General features: G+C 40.5%; 1 protein-coding gene across 1 annotated transcript; it reads left to right on the top strand.

The window, feature by feature from the left end:
* The first annotated feature begins 571 nt into the window (after positions 1 to 571).
* Positions 572 to 20,859, top strand: LOC138064593 (5'-AMP-activated protein kinase catalytic subunit alpha-1). The gene is made up of 9 exons (XM_068927928.1): positions 572 to 727; positions 7,980 to 8,121; positions 11,851 to 11,944; positions 12,926 to 13,070; positions 14,939 to 15,026; positions 15,897 to 16,121; positions 18,358 to 18,844; positions 19,276 to 19,402; positions 20,482 to 20,859. Exons 1-9 carry the CDS (start codon positions 598 to 600, stop codon positions 20,724 to 20,726), a joined length of 1,683 nt encoding a protein of 560 aa, XP_068784029.1. The 5' UTR covers positions 572 to 597; the 3' UTR covers positions 20,727 to 20,859.
* The last annotated feature ends 469 nt before the right edge of the window (positions 20,860 to 21,328 follow it).

The following is a 21,328-nucleotide window of genomic DNA, read 5'->3' on the forward strand; positions in this document are numbered from 1 at the left end:
GCAGCTGAGGGGGTCCCTGGGGGCGAGGGCAGGCCTGACTGCCACGCCCCCCCTTTTCTTGTTCCCACAGTAGGGTCCGGAGTTGGACCCCGGGGGAAGGGAGGGAGAAGCAGAACTACGTGATTTAATCTACGAGCAGGATTAGAGATAACAGCGACTCGACCGGCCTAGCTCCCTTTTCGTCCTGTCCGCTCGGACGCACGACGACGGCCCCGCGCCCGCAGGCGAGAACAGGCCTCGCAGCGTCACGCGGCAGCAGGGGGCGCAGCCACCGCCACCCTCGGGGGGGAGCCCCCGCCGCCGCCCTCGCCTCCCGCGCGGCCCTCTGGCTTCAAAGCCGGGTGACTGCCCCGTGCTCTGCCAGGGATACCTGTAACGGCTCCTGTGGTCCTCGCGGGCCGTTTTTCACCTCCCGCGGGCAGGGCTCGCCTCGGAGGGGCCGCGCCCCCCCGCCGCAGCACCCCCGAGCCGCAATGGTTTGTCCCCGGGGAGGCGGGGAAGCCGATAAGTGCCGGGTTCACTTCCGGGGTTCGGTGCGGGCGGGCGCTGTGCGGTTGCTCCTCCCCCCCGTCGTCGCGCCCAGCCCAGCCGATCGCTATGCGCAAACTCGGCCCCTGGCTCAAGATGGCGGCGGCGGATAAACAGAAACATGAGCACGGGCGGGTGAAGATCGGGCACTACATCTTGGGCGACACGCTGGGGGTCGGCACCTTCGGCAAAGTCAAGGGTGAGCGGCGGGGCCGCCGCTTCCCCTCGGCGGCGGGAGCAGCGCCGCCTCAGAGCGGGCGTGTCGGGCTGAGGAGCGGGGTCTTTTCCTCCGCTCTTGGCGGTGAGGCCGCGGCGGGGCCGGGCCGGGCCGGGCCGGGCCGCCTCTGCTGGCCTCGCTGGCGGCCGCCCGCCCGCCCGCCTGCCGCCTCCCTGCAGCCCGCTGGGCCGGAGCCAGGTGCTCGCTGAGGCCTGGGCGGGCCCGCGGGGCCAGGGTGGCGGCGCGGCCCTGCTCCGGCTGCCTCTGCGGCGCGGCGCGGTCGGGGGGCTGCGGGTGGAGCCGTTGGGCGCTGCCGGGCGCTGCCCGCGGCGGGCACCGTGAGCGGCTCGTCCGTCCCTTCTCTCCGCCCGGGACCGCTGTGCCGCCGTGTGGGGCAGCGTGTGGGGCGGGCTGAGCCGCGGGGACTGCAGGGCTGGTGGTGCTCGACGGGGATGTCTGCGAACGGGGGTGGGGGGAAGGAACCCGCTTCCTGGGCGGCTGGCGTGAGCCGTCACCGCCGGCGGCGGAATGGACGCCGGGGGCGGCGCCCTAACGTGGTAGGGGGCGCGGGCTGCCGGCCGTGATGTTGTGGAAACAGTTTCTGTTATGGTGTAAACGTTTTTCAGGGAAGTGTCGCTGAATTTCTCTTTGGGTGACGCTTGCTGTTTTCCACTGGGAAGTAATCACTGGAGGCGAAATAGCTTTTTCTGTGGTGTTTTTGAAAGCTAATTCCTAGAAGCTGTAATTATGCTGCATTTTATTTAAAATATTACCGTGTCTGCAATGGAAGTAGGGAGTTCAGTTCTTGAGCTGCCTGTACATGTACATTTTGCTGCAGATATACTGATGCTTGTTTCCCTTACAAGGAGAGCATGCTTCCTCGCTTTGCAGAAGGAGAAATAAGCATGAAAAAAGGATGGGCCTGAGATCATTTGACTAACTAGCAGCCCAGCTGGCACACAGGCATGGAAAGACTTTGTGCTAAATCCAGCTGACTAGCGGTTGTCAACCTTTTTCAGCTCAGACTTAAACAACTTTTCCCCCAGGCTGTAGATACCATGCAGCAAATTTGAAGCCTAGTAGAAATAGTTTTTCGTTTTTTAAATAATCTCTTGATTTCATTGATCATGGGTGGGAAAAACCCTGCATTAGCTTATACGATTCTTACCATTTTAATGTTTGTGAGAATTGTTCAAACATTGGTATATGCAAATTGAGGATATCTTTTCACAGATGGCTCAAGCTAGACTCAGGTTGTATTTCTCAGCTAAGTCAAAATTGTTATGGTTAACCCAGCGGGTTGCTCATGATTATCATTAGTGCAAAACTAGCTCATCCTGCTGCATCTCATGTGCTAGCTGGTCTTTAACATGGCATGTTTTTTCAGTGTAGATGTTTCTGTCTCTCCACAAGCTCTCCCAAGTATTCACATGTTCTGGAGAAAATATTGATGCTTTGGTGATCTGTTGCTATGTTAACAATTTATCTTTCTTCCTTCAGCTTAAATTCTTCCTTTGAGAAGTAGGATCAGAATATTGATATCTCTTGGGATGCGTGAACAGGAGGGAGTGAAAAGGTTGGACTTCCCTCTCTCATGAAGTGTAGAAATGGCAACAGTGATGCCATAGGGCCAGTAATAGTAGAATGAAATTCTACCTGGTGTTCGCTCCTTAGGAAGGAGGTGTTACATGTTATAGAAGATGGACAGGCATTTGGCTCGAAGAACACCTAGGAAAGCAGCAGCAAATGTTTTGAGAGTAAAGCCGTTATAAGGCAATCTTGAAAGAGGGCGGCTCAAAAGTTTTACTACTGCAGTTTGGAGCAGTGACCCCAGAGGCAGCTGAAATATTGTTTCCTGCCTTGAGAAATTATCCTCGCCTTAAGTATAGAGGAAATGAGAGAAGGGACTCGGACGTCAGATTACTTCATGCCTCGTTGAGGGACTGCATGGTTTAGGGGAGAAGAGGAGTCTAAGTTGTTTTTTGTTTTTGTTTTCTTTTTGTGCACGATGCACTGCACAAAACTAAGATTGGCATAGCCATAAATGTTCTGATATGTTTGCTCTTACAGTTCAGAGAGTCCTGTAGTGACACTGCACTTCTGCTCTTGCTCTTATCTGTATTGGCAAAAATTTGAAGTTGAAACATTGGAAGATGGTCAATTGGTGGAGCTACTGTTAAAGTTATGATATATTAACGAAAGCTGTTCCTAGTTTTTATCTTATTAAATATAAACAATATCTTGAAGGACTAATGATCTGCTTTACTGAAACAATTAGAAATTGAGTACAGTTGCCGATTTTACTACTGCTTTTTCCATAATACTCTTTTATCTGTGTCTTATTCTAGTGAAGTTGAGTTTTCTTTTGGGGTGCTTCATAACTGTTGATCATGTGAAGACGGCACATATTATCTTTGGGGCGAAATCAACATTTTGGTGAAATGTAACCATCATTCTGCAAAATGAATACTTTCTTGAGTGGTTTGGGAATTTACTTGGCAACTTGAAGCAAGCATTTGTGTTCGTGGACTAATGCTTGGTTTACATATATAAAGTATTTAAGTTTGTCTTGTTCCTGGATGTACTGTATTGGTTTTATCTTTCTGGTCCTGTACCTCATGAAGGGCATTATTTTGTCTACGGTTAACTGGCTTTCCTCCTGAGCACGTTTTATTTATTTAAAAGCATATCTTTGCTCATTTTCCTGTAATTCTCAACGCTTACCTTCACTGGTGACTCTGATGTGAATTCATCGCTTGACCATAAAAGGAAAAACGGGAGTAAACTTGTTCAGCTAGGGTTTTCCTTGACTCCACATGTGATCTAGGGATCAGGCCAATGGCTTCTTGAAAGTGGATATTTCAACTTAAACAGCCGTGGCAGCCCCAGAAGGTGGGCTGGAGAGCCAGTGCTTTGCATAATAATTGTTAAAGGCCTTCTGCAATCAAGGGAGCCATCAGATGAATTCACTGTGCTACTCAACCCTTTTACCCTTGCAGATAATTGTTACTGACCTGCAGTTCTGCCAGTTTAACTGTTCATCTGACTATACTAGCCTGAATCAACTACTGTATTAATTCATTTGACCATGCCTCGAATACGTGTTTGTGGAGAAGGTTTTTCTTAGCAGTATCCAGGTAAAGCTGAAATAGCACAGACATGGAAAACTGAGACAAGAGAACTGAAAATCTAAACCAGTTCTGTGAAGCGCTGTCTTATTTAAACTTTTAACAGAGTTTAGTGTAGAACACTTTACCCTGTTCTAGCTTTCTCTTCAATCTTTTGATCTGTGTTTTCTTCTTTAAAAAAAAAAAAAACTGCTGATGTTTCCTGCCAAAACAAAATGCGAAGCTTTTTTCCAGATGTTTCAAATACTTAGTTTTCATAAAGGAAAGAGCAGTCAGACTTGCAATGACTTGTACAGAGCGAATGAAGATCCTTTTAAAAGTTTATAAAGGTACAGCAATACTTGTTCCAGACTCCAGAACTAGTTAAAAATGCTTATCTGTATGGACTGGAAAACTGTTGCAAAAGTCCTTGCTGATCAAGGTAGTGATAAGATACTAGAGAAAGGGACAATGAAGGTCAATTTGCTGTTTAATGTAGTTGTTCAGCAGTATGCCTTTGCACAGTGTTAACTCATGTTTTTTATATATATTGGTTAAAAAGACTTACTTAGCTCATTTTTAAGGACAGGGTGTGCCGGATTTAGACTTTTAACATGTGAAAAAATAATCGCCTGTGACACGCTATCACTAATCTTTAGTCTCAATTGACTGCTCTCTCCTGAGCTTAAGGTTGGATTTTTGGCCTCTGCCAGAAACATTTGATTTTGCAGCACGTATGCTTGTTCAGGTTTCTTCTACGGATTTCATGACTGGTATCAGAATTTCATAAGAATGTCATATTTGGTTAGAATAGCCTCATGATTTGTCTTGTGGTTGAAGACCTGCCGAACTGAGTTTATAGATTGTTACTTCTGTGCTTAAACAGTCAAAGCAAGTTATTGCTTCTTTGAGACTCTGTCACTGAGAGGCTTTGTGAAATCTTGGTGCTGTGCATAGCCATAGCAAACCTTGAAGGCACTTGATATTACCAAGAATAAATAGCAGGTATGTGAAGAGAACTTCTGCTGCAATGTTTTTCTTGCAGGACTGATAGCAGGTTGAGGGTTAGGATGAGTAATTTAAATATTTGGATTGCTTTCTTTTAATTTGTGAGTCTTCTCCCTTATAGGCAAAATTATGTCAAGACAGATAGCACGCTCCTCTTAGTTTTCTACAGGCTCTACATGATGTTATCATCTGAGGTTTTGCTTGCAATTCCACTTTGCTGAATTAAAAAATAGCCAACAGTCTGTTACCAGTAAACGACTGCTGTTTTGCTGATACCGGATACCTTTAACTGCTTCATCTCACAAGAAGCTCTTGTAGCATGCAGATGAAGACTTAACTTAAAACCATAGCAGTCTTTCAAAGTTTCTTCCCCTTGGAATTAACAAATTCTAATCTGATAGTACACCAACAATGCAAAGTGGTAGAGCCATTTTAAAAGTGGAGAAAGGAAATATGACAAGTCTTACAAATGACTTTATAATAGTTTTTGAGTTCTAAGTTCCAGTTTTCACGTAAGATAGTCTGACAAATCAAAAATGGAACAATAATAGTCTGATAAATAAGTTTTTATTAAAAACACAATGTAAGAATTTGAATACATATATACTAAGCTGTAAAACTGCTCAAGTAGATATGGTGCTTAAATATAAAAGAGTATTTAACTTGGTACTCTTTTAACCAAAAGAAAATGCAGATTCATATGTCTAAATGATTTCTAGTTAGTTTATAAGAAGCTGAATCTTACTAATGGAAGTTAATTACTGTCAAATTTAACTTACCTATTGATTAATTTTGAAATACTTTTGGCTTACCCTAGCTCATGTTGTTGATAGACAAAGATGTAATTCATAAACAATAGTAACTTTCCTAGTGTTTTCTGTTGACAAAACATGGTTCTCTAGATTTTGAATACAGATGAGATCATTAGGTGGGTTCCTCTTGAACCTCCATTATTTTAATTTTTGAATTTAAAAAAAAACACAATAAAATGTTGCTTTAATTGTAATTATGGCTGAAAGCAAATCATTAAACCATTTCACGTACAGGAAGAATGTTCTGGGTACTCACCTACTCAGGCTTTGTGGTCTGCCTAGAACTTGTGATTAATGTTAGCTTTGTCCTGCTTTCCTCAGCAGTGTGAACATGCTTGTCCAGAGTTCTAGTTCTGTGGCCCTTTTTGAGTAGTAGCCCCTCTGATTCAGGATGTGTTCTTTGACTTTCAGAGCCTTTCTCTAATCTGAGATACAAAAAGCATCTCGCCACTGCAACTGAACGTTCAGAGTTTTGGGTGGTCCATGGCTTAGACGCTTCCCTACTGCAATTTAGACTAATTGCATTATTTTACACAGTAGCTATCATTTTTGGTCTGAAGAAATATCACTGTGGTTATTGGTTTTGGTACCCACTGTTTTTGCCTCTCTGCCAAGAGCAGACATTTCTTCTCAGTTACATTGCCTTTTAGATCAGTCTAGAGGAAAAGGGCAACAGGAGCGTCTTATGTTGGAAGTTAGATTTGCAGATTGATAGGCTTTATTTCCTGTAAGCAAGATAAGTGCTTGGAGATATGCTAGCTTCACTCTAAAAAGTATCAATAAAATGCAAAATCCCTCAAGACTCTGCAGATGAATGCATTCTTCCTTTGGAATTTCTTTAGAATTATTTATCCCAACTTCACATTGACGGATATACTTTAAATAAAGCATGAAGCCTGGGGTTTGGTTCACTTTTGAAGTGATAGGAGGCAGCCAGATGAGCAAGTACTGTGTTCAGTGCTGTTTAGAAAACCAAAAATTAAAGGCTGAGTTGCAGTTTTTTTTACAAGGTGCCTGTACAAGTGGAAAGGAACTTACTGTTGAAGACTATGTCAACGTTTCATGTCTGATTGCCTCCAGGAGGTTGTGATGTTTTCCGGCAATTAATATCTAATAAGAAAAAATTGCATGGGGAGGACAGCTCAGCATAGGAAAGAGGTAAACTACCAAAGTCCACTGAAGAGGATAAGGATGAACCATGTAGTAGATGTCCCTTGAATCTGACCTGCCTTTAGCAGGTAGGAAGCAGGATGGCTGCTGAACTCTTAGAAAGGTTGTTGATAGTAGTATTAAATCACTGCATGCAAAAACTAATCCAAGTGGCAAATATTTCCTTATCAGTGGAAGTGATGCTCTTCGTGGCTTATTTATGATCTAATGTGGGGGCTAAGGAGAATGTTCATGGCAAATTAGTCATGGCTAGTTCCAATAGCAACTGCTGAATTAAGGAAGTCAAGAGCAGTAGAACCAGATAGCCTCTTAGTTTAACTGTCTAGAACATTTTAGACCCAGTTCCAGTTCCTCTGTTATAGGAGAGTTTCAGTTAACTTTCCATTGGGAAAGAAATCGAGGTATGTAAGAGGCTGCGTGTTTGCCTTGTTTAGCATAACTGCTACTGGATTCTACTGATTTCTTGCATTTCATATAGCTTTTGCCATGTATTTTACATAATAAAACAGTTCTGGTATGATGTTCTCGTTTAACGTGCAGAATGTGGAGCTTATGTAGGGTCAGAATGCTCCAAGTAAAGATAAATAATCATTTTTCCAAGCAAGCTGTGATCAGATGCTCTTAGCAGTAATTCGGAGTAATTGCTGAAGTGTCCTTTTTGGTGGAAGAGAACCATTGACTTATTTAGCGAGAGCAATGCTTGTAGGTGTTGAGTGTAAGAGCTGCAGGCTTCAAAAAGAGTATCACAGTTGGTTAGCAAGGGAGCCAGAAGCTTGGAGTAACTTATACAGGGCAAGAGAATAGTCTCCCTAACTAGCAAGGATGGCAGTATTTTGGGATACAGACCGCTTTGGACTAGTGCAAAAATGCAGTAACACTGCAAGACCTCTGGGGGTTAGGTTTAAGGTTTATCCTTAAATTTTCAATTTGTTTTTAACTATAAAATTGTGCGAGGAATTTGGAATAGGGTAGAAGAAATGACACATGATCTAGTTTTCAGCTTAGGCCGAGATAATGGGGATATGTGCGTCTCTAAGTCTTAATTGTGGTATTTCTTGAGTGTAATTGAAATGATCCAATAAATGTTCCTAGGGAGCAGCTGAAAATCGTGACTAAATGCTTCCTTGTTCGTTGCAGTTGGCAAACATGAGTTAACTGGGCACAAAGTTGCAGTGAAGATCCTGAATCGACAGAAGATTCGCAGCCTTGATGTTGTAGGAAAAATCCGCAGGGAGATTCAGAACCTCAAACTCTTCAGACATCCTCACATAATTAAACTGTAAGTTTGTTTATTATAATCAAATCTACTTAAGCTGTAATCTCTTTTGTTCTTGCTGATTTGAAACATCTGAAAACATTTAGAGGGCAATAATACTAAGAGAATCTTGTTAGGAAGGTAGCCAACTTCTGACTATGCAACTTCCCATTATGTTGTATTTTCAAAAACTTGGTCTCTGCAGGGCGGAGAGCTGCTGATTCTTTAGGCAGATATATGGAGAGTAGTGGTATGACAGACTTCTAGTAACATCCATCTTTCTGTATGTAGTATTTAGTATTGTATTTAGTTGGTGATTTGTGTTCTTTATTTAGTTTTTTTGATCTGTGGTGTGTTCCCCTCCTCCCCCACTCAGGAGCTGAATTGAGAGCAAGATTGCAAAGGGCATTTCTATAGGAAGTTTTTTTTCCCCAGGCGGGAAGAGATAGCTCTGTGCTAGTTAATTATGTTTGTTCAATGTAGGTGGCTCTGGAAGATTTTTCTGAATTAAGGATGTGTGGTTTCTGTTAAATGTGACCAGAAATTTCAGAATTCATTCAATATAACTGCTAGCACTTATCTAAATATGGTATTTACATTGTACTTGTTTACATCTGTTAATGAATAATTAATGAGTGGAGTTCAGAGTACAATTAAATATGTCCTGGAGTAGATTCCCTCTGGTTTGAGGAAATAAATCGTAAGTGTCACTGATTTGACTTCTGTTTCCTGTAAAGTGAAACTGCCCTTCTTGTAGGGCACACCGAGTGTGGGTGAATTCCACGTTCTGAACAGTGGAGTCTGATTTTTAGATTTGCAATTGTCGTAGTCCTGTCTCAAGACCACACTGCTACTGACAGATACCATCCCTGTGCACTCCTTTAAATTGGTACCAGCCCTTATGCACCCTTAGGCTGAAGCTAAAGCAGATTGTGTCGGATCATCTCACTTAGTTTTTTTGATGGGTTAAATTTTGGAAGAGCATTGAACTGACTTGTCTGGCCGCACAATTGCCCATGCGGCCAAAGAAGAGTGAGGACAGGACAACTCTTTTGGTAGTAAGGTCTTATGTGGTTCGAAACGGCTCTGAAGCGGCGTTTCTGGTTCAAGTGTGAGCACCTGAATTGTCATGGCGTACCTCTGAGCAGCCGCAGTGCAGGATTGTTCTTGAATATCTCCACTCCACTGCAGGATCTCTAGAGTAGATACTCTGAAGTGAGTGCTAATGACGATGTCCAGTAACACAGAGGTATGACTGCCCAAGCAATTGAATTAGCTTGTTGTCCCAAAACAGACTGCTTCTGTGTGATTCTCTTCCCACTTTCTCATGTTACCCTGATCTTTGTGCATCTGCTTTGAAATAGCTTTAGTTTGCTGAAAAGCAGGCTGAATTAAAGTTTTTTGAGGTTAGTTCTATGACATTTTAGCAAGTTAGAGCTCACATAGTCCAAAGAAGAGACCAGTAGCTAGCACAAGAAAGGGAGTGCCGGTGTACCAGGAAGGGGGAGACAGTAATATGTGCTTCTAGTGCTGCCAGGCTGTTAAGTCAGCTCAACAGGTTTCAATTGACTGTTATTTTCCTAGTGAATTATGGGAAAAATCTTTCCTGCGTATAAGGGGGGGGGCAGGATGTGGGATATGATGCAAAAGTTAGTGGATCCCCCATTTTTGAGTTGATCAGTCTGTATTTTCAAAGCGGAAAGGTTATTAGTCTGTGTGTAAATAGCACTTGAGCTATACCTGATACCACTGTGCTGGTAGACTGGCAGCTTATAAACACTACTTGTGCTATGAGGAACTAGATTAGGGAGCTGCTGGATAGCAGCTCAGGATATTTAGGATAAAGGTAAATGGAATTTTCCTTCATCGTCCTGTAATTTCTTCAGCCTAAGTTTTACTGGTTACGCTATATCTAATTTAGAACACTGCTATGCTTATTAAAAACTTTGTGTGATATTTTAATAAGCAAATAATAAATAGGCAAGTAATAAGTACCATTTTAAGCTTCTCTAAGACTTCTCTTTCCATCCCATGCTTTAAATAAATACAACCTTTGAAGCATCTCCTGTTGTTAGTCTTGACCTCTAGCAATAGAATGTATTTTCCTGTACAGAAATGCGCTTGTTGCGCTCCAGTTGCCTGTGCTGTACAGTTTGACCGCCTTATTTATATTATAGGTGGATCCAAAACTTTGTTTTATTTCACAGCCTCCTTTTCCGTAAATAGAAAAATGAACTGACTCTAACAGTATAGAGTAGCATGGCTGAGTCTTCGAAGAGCAGGAAGAAAAGTGAGGTACAGAATCTCGTCAGTGAATGCCGAGATGCTTACTGCGTACTGTAATTCTGTCTCACTACTCAGAGGATGGAAATCATTGTGAAGATCTTAACTGTAAAGTAGACAGTTGCTCATTGATTTCACAACTATGGGATAAGTCATTAAGAGTCATGCTGTTGGAAATGGGGTTGCACTGTGACTTTTAAAGTTAAAAGGATTAAAATATTATTTCTGTAACAGTAGATCTTAGCTATGGCTTCAGAATACGGTTGACCTTAGTACATAAGGTACTCCTTCTTCCTATGACCTTGGCCTAATTTCAAACAAGTTATTTGAGAGAAAATCATTAAAGATAAAGCATCTTGGTCTAAGCTGTCAGATAAAGCTAGCTTTGGAGATCCCATGTTGATAAAGGCCTCAGGGTAGTATTTAGACTATTGGAGCGTTGAACTGTTTTAATACTGAGCTGATGAAATATGTACATGTACATATATACAAGCATGCATACATCTGGGTAGTCTGAAGTCATTGCTTTCAGTGTAGTTGAAGAGTAACTTGTCTGGGCAAGCTGAAGCATGTTTACTTTCTCCTTTGTCTTGGAATCAACCTTTTGGAGAATGCTGCAGAAGTGCAGACTATGTGTGAAGTCACTTCTTATAACCAAGGTATTGGCGTCCTTAAGTATAGTACCTCAAAACATTCATTTTCATCCAATTATCACCTTCTATCCTCTCAATAGTATCTAAATTTTCATTGAAGGATAATCAGTGTGCTATTTTTTTGGTTCCATTAGAATTCCATCATTAGAGCAGCTGCTCTAAGGGGGAAATATCAAATGTCCTCTAAGTAAGGATATATAGAAAATGTATGAAAAGTACTGAATTAGGGAGCTTAGCCATAAACTGGCATTTCAGAACTCTCCACCTTTTTTCAAACTTAATTGAAGTACAACGAAAAAAATCCAGTAACCGTGCTGTCAATACTCTCTAAAATACTAATGATTAACTTAGCTGGTCTTGTAAAAGCAAACTGCTCTGCGTCATTAATATTTTTCCTCTAGTCTTGAAATACCCTATTTATATTCATAGCACAGCAGCTTTATCACCTAATTAGATTGAAAGGTGTGTAGCTCTTAAACACTGGCCAAGTCCTCTTAAATTCCTTCCTTACTGCACTGATAAGGTGTATGAGGCAGCAGTGTAAATAATTTTGTAGAACTCATCTGGGCTAAGAGTAGTGCAGTGACTCTAAAAGTATGGAGGATAGTCACTGTAGCAGCAAGTACACGTTTCCTGCTGGTTGTTAAAACAAAGGCATCACATAGTGAAAGGAGAAAAAGTAGCTTCTGGAAAATATTTTCATTACAGTAACTGTAATTTGATGGCTGATAAATTTTAAAAGTATAATTTTGTTTGGCTTTTCACATAACATGCTGGTTTTACCTAACTTTAACTAACGGATATGTTCCTTTATCAGGTACCAGGTCATCAGTACACCAACGGACATCTTTATGGTGATGGAATATGTTTCAGGAGGAGAACTGTTCGATTATATCTGTAAAAATGGAAGGGTAAGAAGTAGTCCAGTGCTACAAATCAATGGCTTGCCTTCTGTAGCTGCTTTTTTTAACCTTCCTGTTAAGTGAAGGTTGGTTTTTACAGTGCTGATGGCAGTTAAAGATACTTTTGCAACTAGGCTTTTTTCTGAAGCTAAGAACAGTTGGATGTTCACAAACATTTGGAATCTGTTCTGTTTAACTTCTCATTATAGTTTTTTTCCACTGAAATAAAAAATGATACTAAAAGCTAAACTAAAATTACTGTGTACCAAATGGGTGAAGATGTATTCAGTTTGAGTAATTAAATACTTTTTTCTTCAATATAACCCACTAATGAGAAGCCAATGTTCTGTTCTTATTACCTGTTCTACTAGGAGATAGTTTCTGTGAATGTTTTAAAGTTGCTTTTGGCAAACCATCTAGAGAGCTCAGGCTAACAACTAATTACTTAATCCAGTCAAAGTTGGCCAGGATACTTTAGGGCACGTTCATAGGAAGTGCTTAGACAGCTCTGAGGATAGCTGCTAATAGAAGCATAAGAAATGACTAAAATTTCTGTCTTTGTGCTGAGTGTCGACAGCTTTTGCCAGCTTAAATCTTGCACGCTGCTTAAATATCAAAGTTTGTCAGTATCAAAGTTTGTCAATGTTCCAGCTAGACAAAAGTTGATGTTTGGGTTGCTAGTGTTTCTAATTACTGAGAATATGGCATCTGCGAAAAGAATTTCAGAACTACAAGTGAGAAACTGTAATGACTTCCTGAGTCGGTGGATATCATTTATTTGAGTCATTTTAAAGTTGTGATATTAAAAAGTAATATAGGATGTAACTTCTCTTACAAAGACATATATGCTCATCTGCTGCATAAAGTATCAAAACTGTAAATGATGACTTTAATTCATTGGAACGTTTTCTTTAATTCATAGAAATGGGAAAACAAGTCATCTTTCAGTGTCTCAAATTAAAGTTGTTTGAAATTGTTTGTCTGTCTTAGCTTGATGAGAAGGAGAGTAGGCGTCTGTTCCAGCAAATCCTTTCCGGTGTGGATTACTGTCACAGGCATATGGTAGTACACAGAGATCTGAAACCTGAAAACGTGCTGCTTGATGCACACATGAATGCCAAGATAGCTGACTTTGGTAAGCGTTGTTATTTTATAGCTGATCACTCTTTTGGTGTTATTCAGATGCTGTTAATTACCACCGAATTTTAAATAAAATAGGATACTTGAATATCCTGCTGGTGGCATATACATATGAACCTAAGGAACAGGAGTGTAAAACAAAATGGTTTTCTTGCACATCTGAAGAATTTGTTTTCCTCTCAAGCTGTCTTTTAAAGTCAAGTATTTTCTGTGGTTGATTGAAATTGTCAACTGCCTAGTTCGGTCTTGCTTAACAATATTTTCTTCTGAAGCGCTGAGTAGACTTAGTTCCCTACTATGCCACTTGCTACCAAATTAATTGATTCTCTTATTGCCTGTTTCTCCATTTGTAAAATGCAGATGCTCAGCTCTTGAAGTAGAGCGCAAGGGCAGTTCATGTTTAAGAACCACATTGCTCTAGTAAAATACATTATTCTTCCTATGGAACTGTTAAATTCACTTTAAAAAGTGATATGATTGTTAAGAAATATGATTGAGGTGTATTGTGGAAGGTAAAGTAAGAACAGTTTGTTAAACTCCTGTACTCTTTGCTATATAGCAGCCTAATTAGTCAGAAAGCTTGATTGTGTATATTAGCTGTTTTATATACAGCTGCTGAAGAGACTGGTAGCTAATTCTCAGAACTATCTGAAACAGGAAACCTGAAACCTGACCATATAAGCGTAGTAAGGTATCCATACTGCTACGTAATCGTATATTTTTCTTGTAGACTTAGTGAATAATACCTGCCCTTGCAAAGCATTTTGAGGTCCCTAATGAAAGATGCTAAGTGATGTTAAGTATTTTATTTTAAAGGAATGGTGTTCAAATACATGGGGATTGGGAATCCTACCGGTTCTCTCCTGTGTAGAAAGTGCTTTGGGTAAAATGCTTGTCTGGTGAACAGATGAAGTACACTGACTTACAAAATATATTCCCGTTAATCAAATGTTTGCAAAGCTGTTGCATTCAAGTAATCGCAACTAGTTTATTAAATGAGCTTCACTTAAGTTTTTGTATGTTAGAGTATGAGGGCTAGTTGATCTGTAGTGGTGTGTTTTTTTTTTTTTTTTTTTTTTAACCCCTGTAAAAGGGTGTAACTCGTAAGTGTTCTCTGGCATGTGGTGAGTGATCTTGGTCATACATACTGAGAAAACTGGGAAACATTTTCCACGGCTATGCTAGAAGTTGCAATTCTTTGCTGAGGTTACAGACACTGTGCTGAGGGCTGATGAATGGAGACTGGTTAGTTCTAAAGTACTCCTTTATCACTAACAGACTCTAGAGTAAACTGCGGTGATGCAGCAACCAATTGAGCAACTTGTGTGTCTGGATTGTGAGGGGATCTTGACTTTGTCACCTGCTCCAAAGCAAAGTTATCTGCCCTCGACAGTTCCTTTAATTTGTATGTCTCCTTACAGAATTTTAGACAATTCTGTGGTAGCGTCTTCCGCTCTGGTGTTTGAAAGCAAATGTGTTTTTTAAGATGCTTTGTTAACGACCGGAATTCTATCTTGCTGTGCTGCTCCGTCTTCCTTAGGGCAACTTTGTTCACTATCACACCTGTACAATCCAAATTGGACCTCTTTTGTGTCTTGGAATGAATGTGCGTTTTCAGACGTTCCTCAGTTGTGTGCAATAATGGACTGATGTTACTGTCATATTTCTGGTAAATTAAATGCAGGGTCATACAGCATTCTCTTACATAAATATTTCAGTAATTCCAAACAGTTGTACTTCCTAACTGAGGAAAATTAGTTAACCTTCTAACTCAAAGTACTAGTGACTTGTTCTGGGTGGTATATGCAATATGAAATCATTTTGCTGTCTGAATTTTTAGCGGATACTCTCATATACTTCCAGGTCTGTCGAATATGATGTCAGATGGAGAATTTTTAAGAACAAGCTGTGGTTCCCCTAACTATGCTGCACCAGAAGTAATTTCAGGAAGGTAGTTTTTCTATATTGGATACATGTGTGCATGTACTTAAGTCATTTTGCTGCTTAATGCTAAACAGTACAAAACTAGTGTAGTTGACAAGCTTGATGCTGAGAACTCTTGGTTCCATTGATAACTTTTGATGATAAATATTTAAGTATAATATTAAAGTTGATGTCTAAGGCCTAAAATCCAGTGTGTACAGTGTGCTTGAGTTGGTTTTAAAATCTTGTGTGGTTCAGATCTTGGAAAATACTTTTTTTCCTGCACAGATAGAATTGCAGGCAAAGGTTTGCTGTGGAATTGAGTAGCAGTGGAGTAACTGGTGCAGAGTAAATATTCTGCCTGAACTTCCCTTTTTTCTTTAGACTCCGTGATTCCCAAATCTGTTGCGTCCAGTCCCCATAATAGCCTCCTCTGCTGATCAGAGGCCAAAAATCAGTTTTATCTGGGTAGCAGGATAGCAAATATGTCAAGTCCTGCTCTATTGGCTTACCTTACACTTCCAACCTCCCAGTTCTTGAGGGATAGGGACTTTGTTGTTATTGTTTGAGTGTAATCTGTGCAATGCATAACATTGCCGGCTTTCTTGGTAGTAGATGCAACTTTCCTTCAGTTTGCCAGTGTCTTAAATTACATTTGGGGTTATACACAGCAGAGGAAAACTCTGCATCTGTACCCTAGCTCTTCTCTCATATTTGAAAGGGAAGCACACTGGGGTTCTAGGGAGGCATAGGATAGAATTGTGAAGTGAAATGTTATTTGTAGATTTTAATTACCTCAAGCTCATGTGCTTCTAACTACTATAATGTAAGCAAGTGGGGGGAAAAAATCTGTTGAAGTGTATTAAATACAAGTCATTAATAGTTAACTCTTTCCCAGATTATATGCAGGTCCAGAAGTAGATATTTGGAGCAGTGGGGTTATACTCTATGCTTTGTTATGTGGAACACTTCCATTTGATGATGATCACGTGCCAACGCTATTTAAGAAGATATGTGACGGTATCTTTTATACCCCTCAGTACCTGAATCCATCTGTAATTAGTCTTCTGAAACACATGCTGCAGGTGGATCCAATGAAGAGAGCAACAATCAGAGATATTAGGTAAAGCACTAACCAATGTCTGATCGCAGATGCTAAAGTGATCCCAATGCAAATATGCAGAATGGAGAAATTATTCATACAGCTTGTCATTGTTTTCTAATCTGAGATGAAAAATTCAACTGACTTTGGGTTTTAGCTTTGACAGTTCTGCGCTCCAGTGGCTGGTGAAGTACGCACAAATATCAAACAAATGTCAAGTATCAAACAAATTCATATTGCATATAGAAATTCTGAGAAACTCTAGATCTTAGATGGCTCTAGCAAAACTTCACCTTGTTATATGCAGAATGGTTTGCAAGAACTGTGCTGTATTGAGTTCTCTGGGTGAAAGATTTCTTTGCTGTTCAGAACCACCATTCTGTACTTTAAATGTTTGAGGGGAACTTTTGTTTTTTCTTTAAATATAACAACTATTACTTTTATTCATGTTTCTGCAGGCTTTGGAAAAAACATCTGTTGAGACAGTAAATATTCCATGTGTAAGCCAGGACTTTATGTTCTGGCTTCAAAACCATGGCATGAATCTGAGTATGAATGACAGTTACTACATAGAAAACTGATAACTGAAACTTGCAACTACAGATAGCCATTGTGGGTTCTAGATTCCAGGATGAGATTCTGAAGCTGGAGAGAGTGACTAGTTTGAAAGGTGTACAGTGGGTAGAAGAAAATTGGTAACTGGTAAAGCTATATACCTCACGCAGTAGCTGAGTTAGGTTTTTAAGACAGCTCTAAAATATTCTATTTTTGGGGAGAAAATGCTTCCTCCCTGAGGGTTGGAGGCCAGGAATTTAGCAATGGTCATATTCTTTCAGTAGTACAGTAAATGTTGTGATATGCATATCCTATATTACTTCATTACAGTGGAAAGTACTTTTCTACAGCTTCCATCAGAAAATACCCATGTGCTGTGACAACTAAGTGTTATAAAATTTGGGCAGATAGGAACTTAGCTTACCTGAATAGTATTGAGTAAGTCTGGAAGAGGAGTGATGTGAAAAAGGTGTTGGAAAATACTGGTAGCAGAGCATGGGTGGATTTTGGATCCTAAGCAGTTCTGTGCTGTTAGCCCTAAGACTATGACACCTCACAGTTTAAAGGGTAAATTCTTAGTTGAATTGAATACCCTAGTTGTTTAAGGGTTCGCATGTGCGCAAGGGGAGAACCCACAACACTGAACAGAAGTTAAAATATTCTTCTGGGATCAGATAACAGTCCTGTGCTTTGCGGTGATACAGGAAAAGCTCTTCCTGCTTCCAGATAAACTGGTCACTACTGATAAAAGTGCCTTTTGTGCTACAGATTGGTGCTAGGCATGTTCTGAGGGCCAGAATGTTAGAGCTTCTTGATCATTAAACTCAAGTCTGTAGGGGAAAAAAAACTTGCCGCAGGTTTAACTACTTGCAAAAATAGTGTCATGTAATATCCTTTGGCTAGTTAAGCAGATAACTCTAGGCATGGAAGCTAGTCTTTTTTCATCATGGGATTGGACAACCTAAGTATTTAATATCTTCTATATCTTTGCTTTTCTGTGTTAGGAATACTAGTTCATGGGTTCAGTAGTAAGAGGTATAGGCTGATTTTTCCATAGTCTTCCCTTTACTCTGTAACTCTTGAACAGAGCTGTGTGATGCTCTGAATGAGAAATGATGAGCCTGTGACTTAATGTTCAAAAATCCTTGTCCAAACACTACAAAGAAATTATTCAGCCTAACTATTTCTTCTTTTTATTAGGGATGCACTGAGGGGGGGCACAACTACTTGAATGAGTGTAGCATAAGAATTTCAGCCGGAAACTTGTTAAAACGAAGTGGTAGTTTGTGCGTATACATATATATAAAAATGTAAAAAGCTAGTTGAGTTTTACATTAGAGTATTTTAGGAGCTCGGGTAGTTTTAACCCTTTTCAGGGAATGTATAGGTTTTTTCCCTTCTCCTGCGTCCTGGCAAATGTCTAATATTTATCTTCACCTCATTACAAGATTTTGGCTTTCCCTAAAGCAGAAATTGCCAGCTGCTTTAACATGCAGCTGGTTTGTCTGTGCTGCATGGGGGGGCCCTTATAATTTAGGGTGAACTAGATGATGTAATAGTTTAAATGTTACTAACACCTGTGATTTTTTTGTACAAACTAAAAATACTGTTTTCTTACCAAAGTTGATCTCCTTTTCAAAGGAATCTGATACTAAAAATGCCTGTTTTCATATGCATAGTCAGACTCTGTTTTTAAACTTAGGGAACACGAATGGTTTAAGCAGGACCTTCCCAAATACCTGTTTCCTGAAGACCCATCATATAGCTCAACCATGATTGATGATGAAGCCTTAAAAGAAGTGTGTGAGAAGTTTGAATGCACTGAAGATGAAGTATTGAGTTGTCTATACACCCGAAATCATCAGGACCCTTTAGCAGTTGCTTATCACCTCATTATAGACAATAGAAGAATAATGAATGAGGCCAAAGACTTCTACTTGGCTACAAGCCCACCGGATTCTTTCCTTGATGATCATCATCTGTCTCGCCCTCACCCTGAGAGAGTGCCATTCTTAGTAGCTGAAGCTCCACGTCCTCGACATACTCTTGATGAGCTGAATCCGCAGAAGTCAAAACACCAAGGTGTAAGAAGAGCTAAGTGGCATTTGGGAATACGGAGCCAGAGTCGACCAAATGATATCATGGCTGAAGTTTGTAGAGCAATTAAACAGCTGGATTATGAATGGAAGGTAAGAGAGTAAAGGATCCTAGAACAGACAGCAGTCAACTTTTTTGAGTGACATAGGTAGCCTAGAGGTTTGAATAATTATATTCTCTGCTTCCATACTGGCAGATCATCTGATGTACCTGTGCTTATTCTGACTGTGCTTTAGATCGTTGTGTAAGAACGGTTTTGGGGTGGGAATTTTATCCTGGTAGGAAAAGCCTTGATGATGTGCCTAACCTTTTTACTGGGGCTGTGGGTTTTTCCTCCCCCAACACAGCAATGTCCCCCCTCTTCCCCCCCCCCCCCCCCCCCCAAAAAAAAAACCACCCTCGGATAGACCTGAAATCACCTGTTTGAAACCAGTGAGTTGAAATGGAGGTGGAGAGGAAGCATATGCAGTGCTTTTTCTGGAGGAGTTCTAGTAGAAATTAACTCAAATATCTTCTGTACTAGGTTGTAAATCCATACTATTTGCGGGTTCGAAGGAAGAATCCAGTGACAAGCGCATATTCTAAAATGAGTCTACAGTTGTATCAGGTGGACAGTAGGACATACTTACTGGACTTCCGTAGCATTGATGGTATGTCAAGACTTACATAACTTACTGCAGTTGTAATGGAAGTCATTCTCAGTGTAAACATGTCTAATCACGTTCCTGAATGGGACTACTACAGTATGGGATGAATTCCATCGCTGTTAGAGGACAGATGAGTGCTTAGAGCTGTGCAGCTGGGGGAGGGCAGCCTGCTGCAGCCAAGGCTTCCACTCTTGGGGAAACGCAACCCAAGATCCAAGATGTGGGTTTGACAACCCTTTTCCAATACTGAAGGCAATTTAAGGTTCCTTTTCCTCTGCCATAGCTAATTGTGCTGTGTTCCTTTTGCCTAATTGTAGTTTGAAATACCTCCTACTGCTGTGAAAGGGCAATCCCTCCTGTGTTCACTAATTACTCTTGGAAATACCATTTTGGTGCCAAGTGGATGTCAAACTAATGTGTCAAACTAATGCACAGTATTTAAAGCAAGAATGGAAGTACTTCAGCAGAATATTACTTGTAAAAACAGAAGTATTTCCTCCTCTTAATGGAGGAAAACTTAAGTCCTTGCAGCCCGAACAAAATATCTTAAGGAAGAATTTGCCAGAGGTGGAGGATAAATTGTAGCAAAAGCATCTGCAGATTTGCAAAATGTTCGAAGTACTATTTTACTTAATTATAAGCAGGGATAGCATCATAAGGTTAAGCTTAAAGATGAGTTAAGTGAACTAGTGAAGCAGTAGAATGATTAGCCACTGAAATTAGTTCTTTTAAAAGAAAAAAAAAAAGTCAAGTACTGTTGGTCTGAACTAGATCAGATAGCTCTGGAACATAGTTCAAAGGAACTGTGAGCAAAGGAATGGCTTGCATAAGAGGATAGCTTAGATCATAGTTAGGATATAGGGTAACTTAGGAATAGGAATAACTTGCACAGGGGTATCTGCTTTAGTGCTCTTGAGTATGTATAAGCTTTTATTGTAGCAACTGTATACAGTTTGCAGAAACTTTTCACGTATTCATGAAGATTTAAAAAACAAGATTAGAAGTCTGAGAAGGGGAAGATGTTTGCTGTTCCAGTGACTGATTTGATATTGATACCTAATTTATCTCCTCTTTTCCCCCAGATGAAATTACTGAAGCAAAGTCTGGGACTGCAACTCCGCAGAGATCAGGTTCTGTGAGCAACTATAGATCCTGTCAGAAGGATTCAGATGCTGATGCACAAGGAAAATCTGCAGACACATCCCTTACCTCATCAGTGACCTCTTCAGTTGACTCTTCTACAGCTGACTTAACTCCAAGACCAGGGAGTCATACAATAGAATTTTTTGAGATGTGTGCAAATCTTATTAAAATACTTGCACAATAATTTTGAAGATGGGCTTATTTCTTTTACAGCAATAAGCATGCCTAAATCATAGTCAGATGCTTCCAGTTATAATCCAGTTAAATTAAGGCGCTGAAAAAACTAGCCACAAAATGCAGTTTGCACAGGGATTGAAATGATTATGGGCAGTTAGGTATGCTATTCTGAAGCTGGAGTGAATTCTGATCGTCTGCTGTCCAGTAGTTTAATACAGGTACAGGAAATTGCATGCCCTTTGGGCAATGTTCATAACTTTTTATATTGAGTGCACATTAGGCTTCATAGAACATTCAAGTCACAAGGACCTTTTTTGCTGGTGATGCATACATCTGCACTGTAAGTAAATGTACACTTACTAGTTCAGTGACTGAAATATGTCTCGTTGGTCACCATCTACAATTGTGCCTCAGTTGATCAGAACTATCAATTATCTCCTAACAGTAATGTGTTAAAACTGCTGTTACTCCCCCCTTAACATTTGACAGCAAATGATCAAGATTAATGTGTTGAAACTTACTATTTTTAATAACTGATAGATTTGATCAAAGGTATGTGCTGGCCAATTCAGCCAGTTGAAACTTTGTAATGCATGTATCTGCTCTGTA

Source organism: Struthio camelus, chromosome Z (genome assembly GCF_040807025.1).
Source record: "Struthio camelus isolate bStrCam1 chromosome Z, bStrCam1.hap1, whole genome shotgun sequence".
Taxonomy (NCBI): Eukaryota; Metazoa; Chordata; class Aves; order Struthioniformes; family Struthionidae; genus Struthio; species Struthio camelus.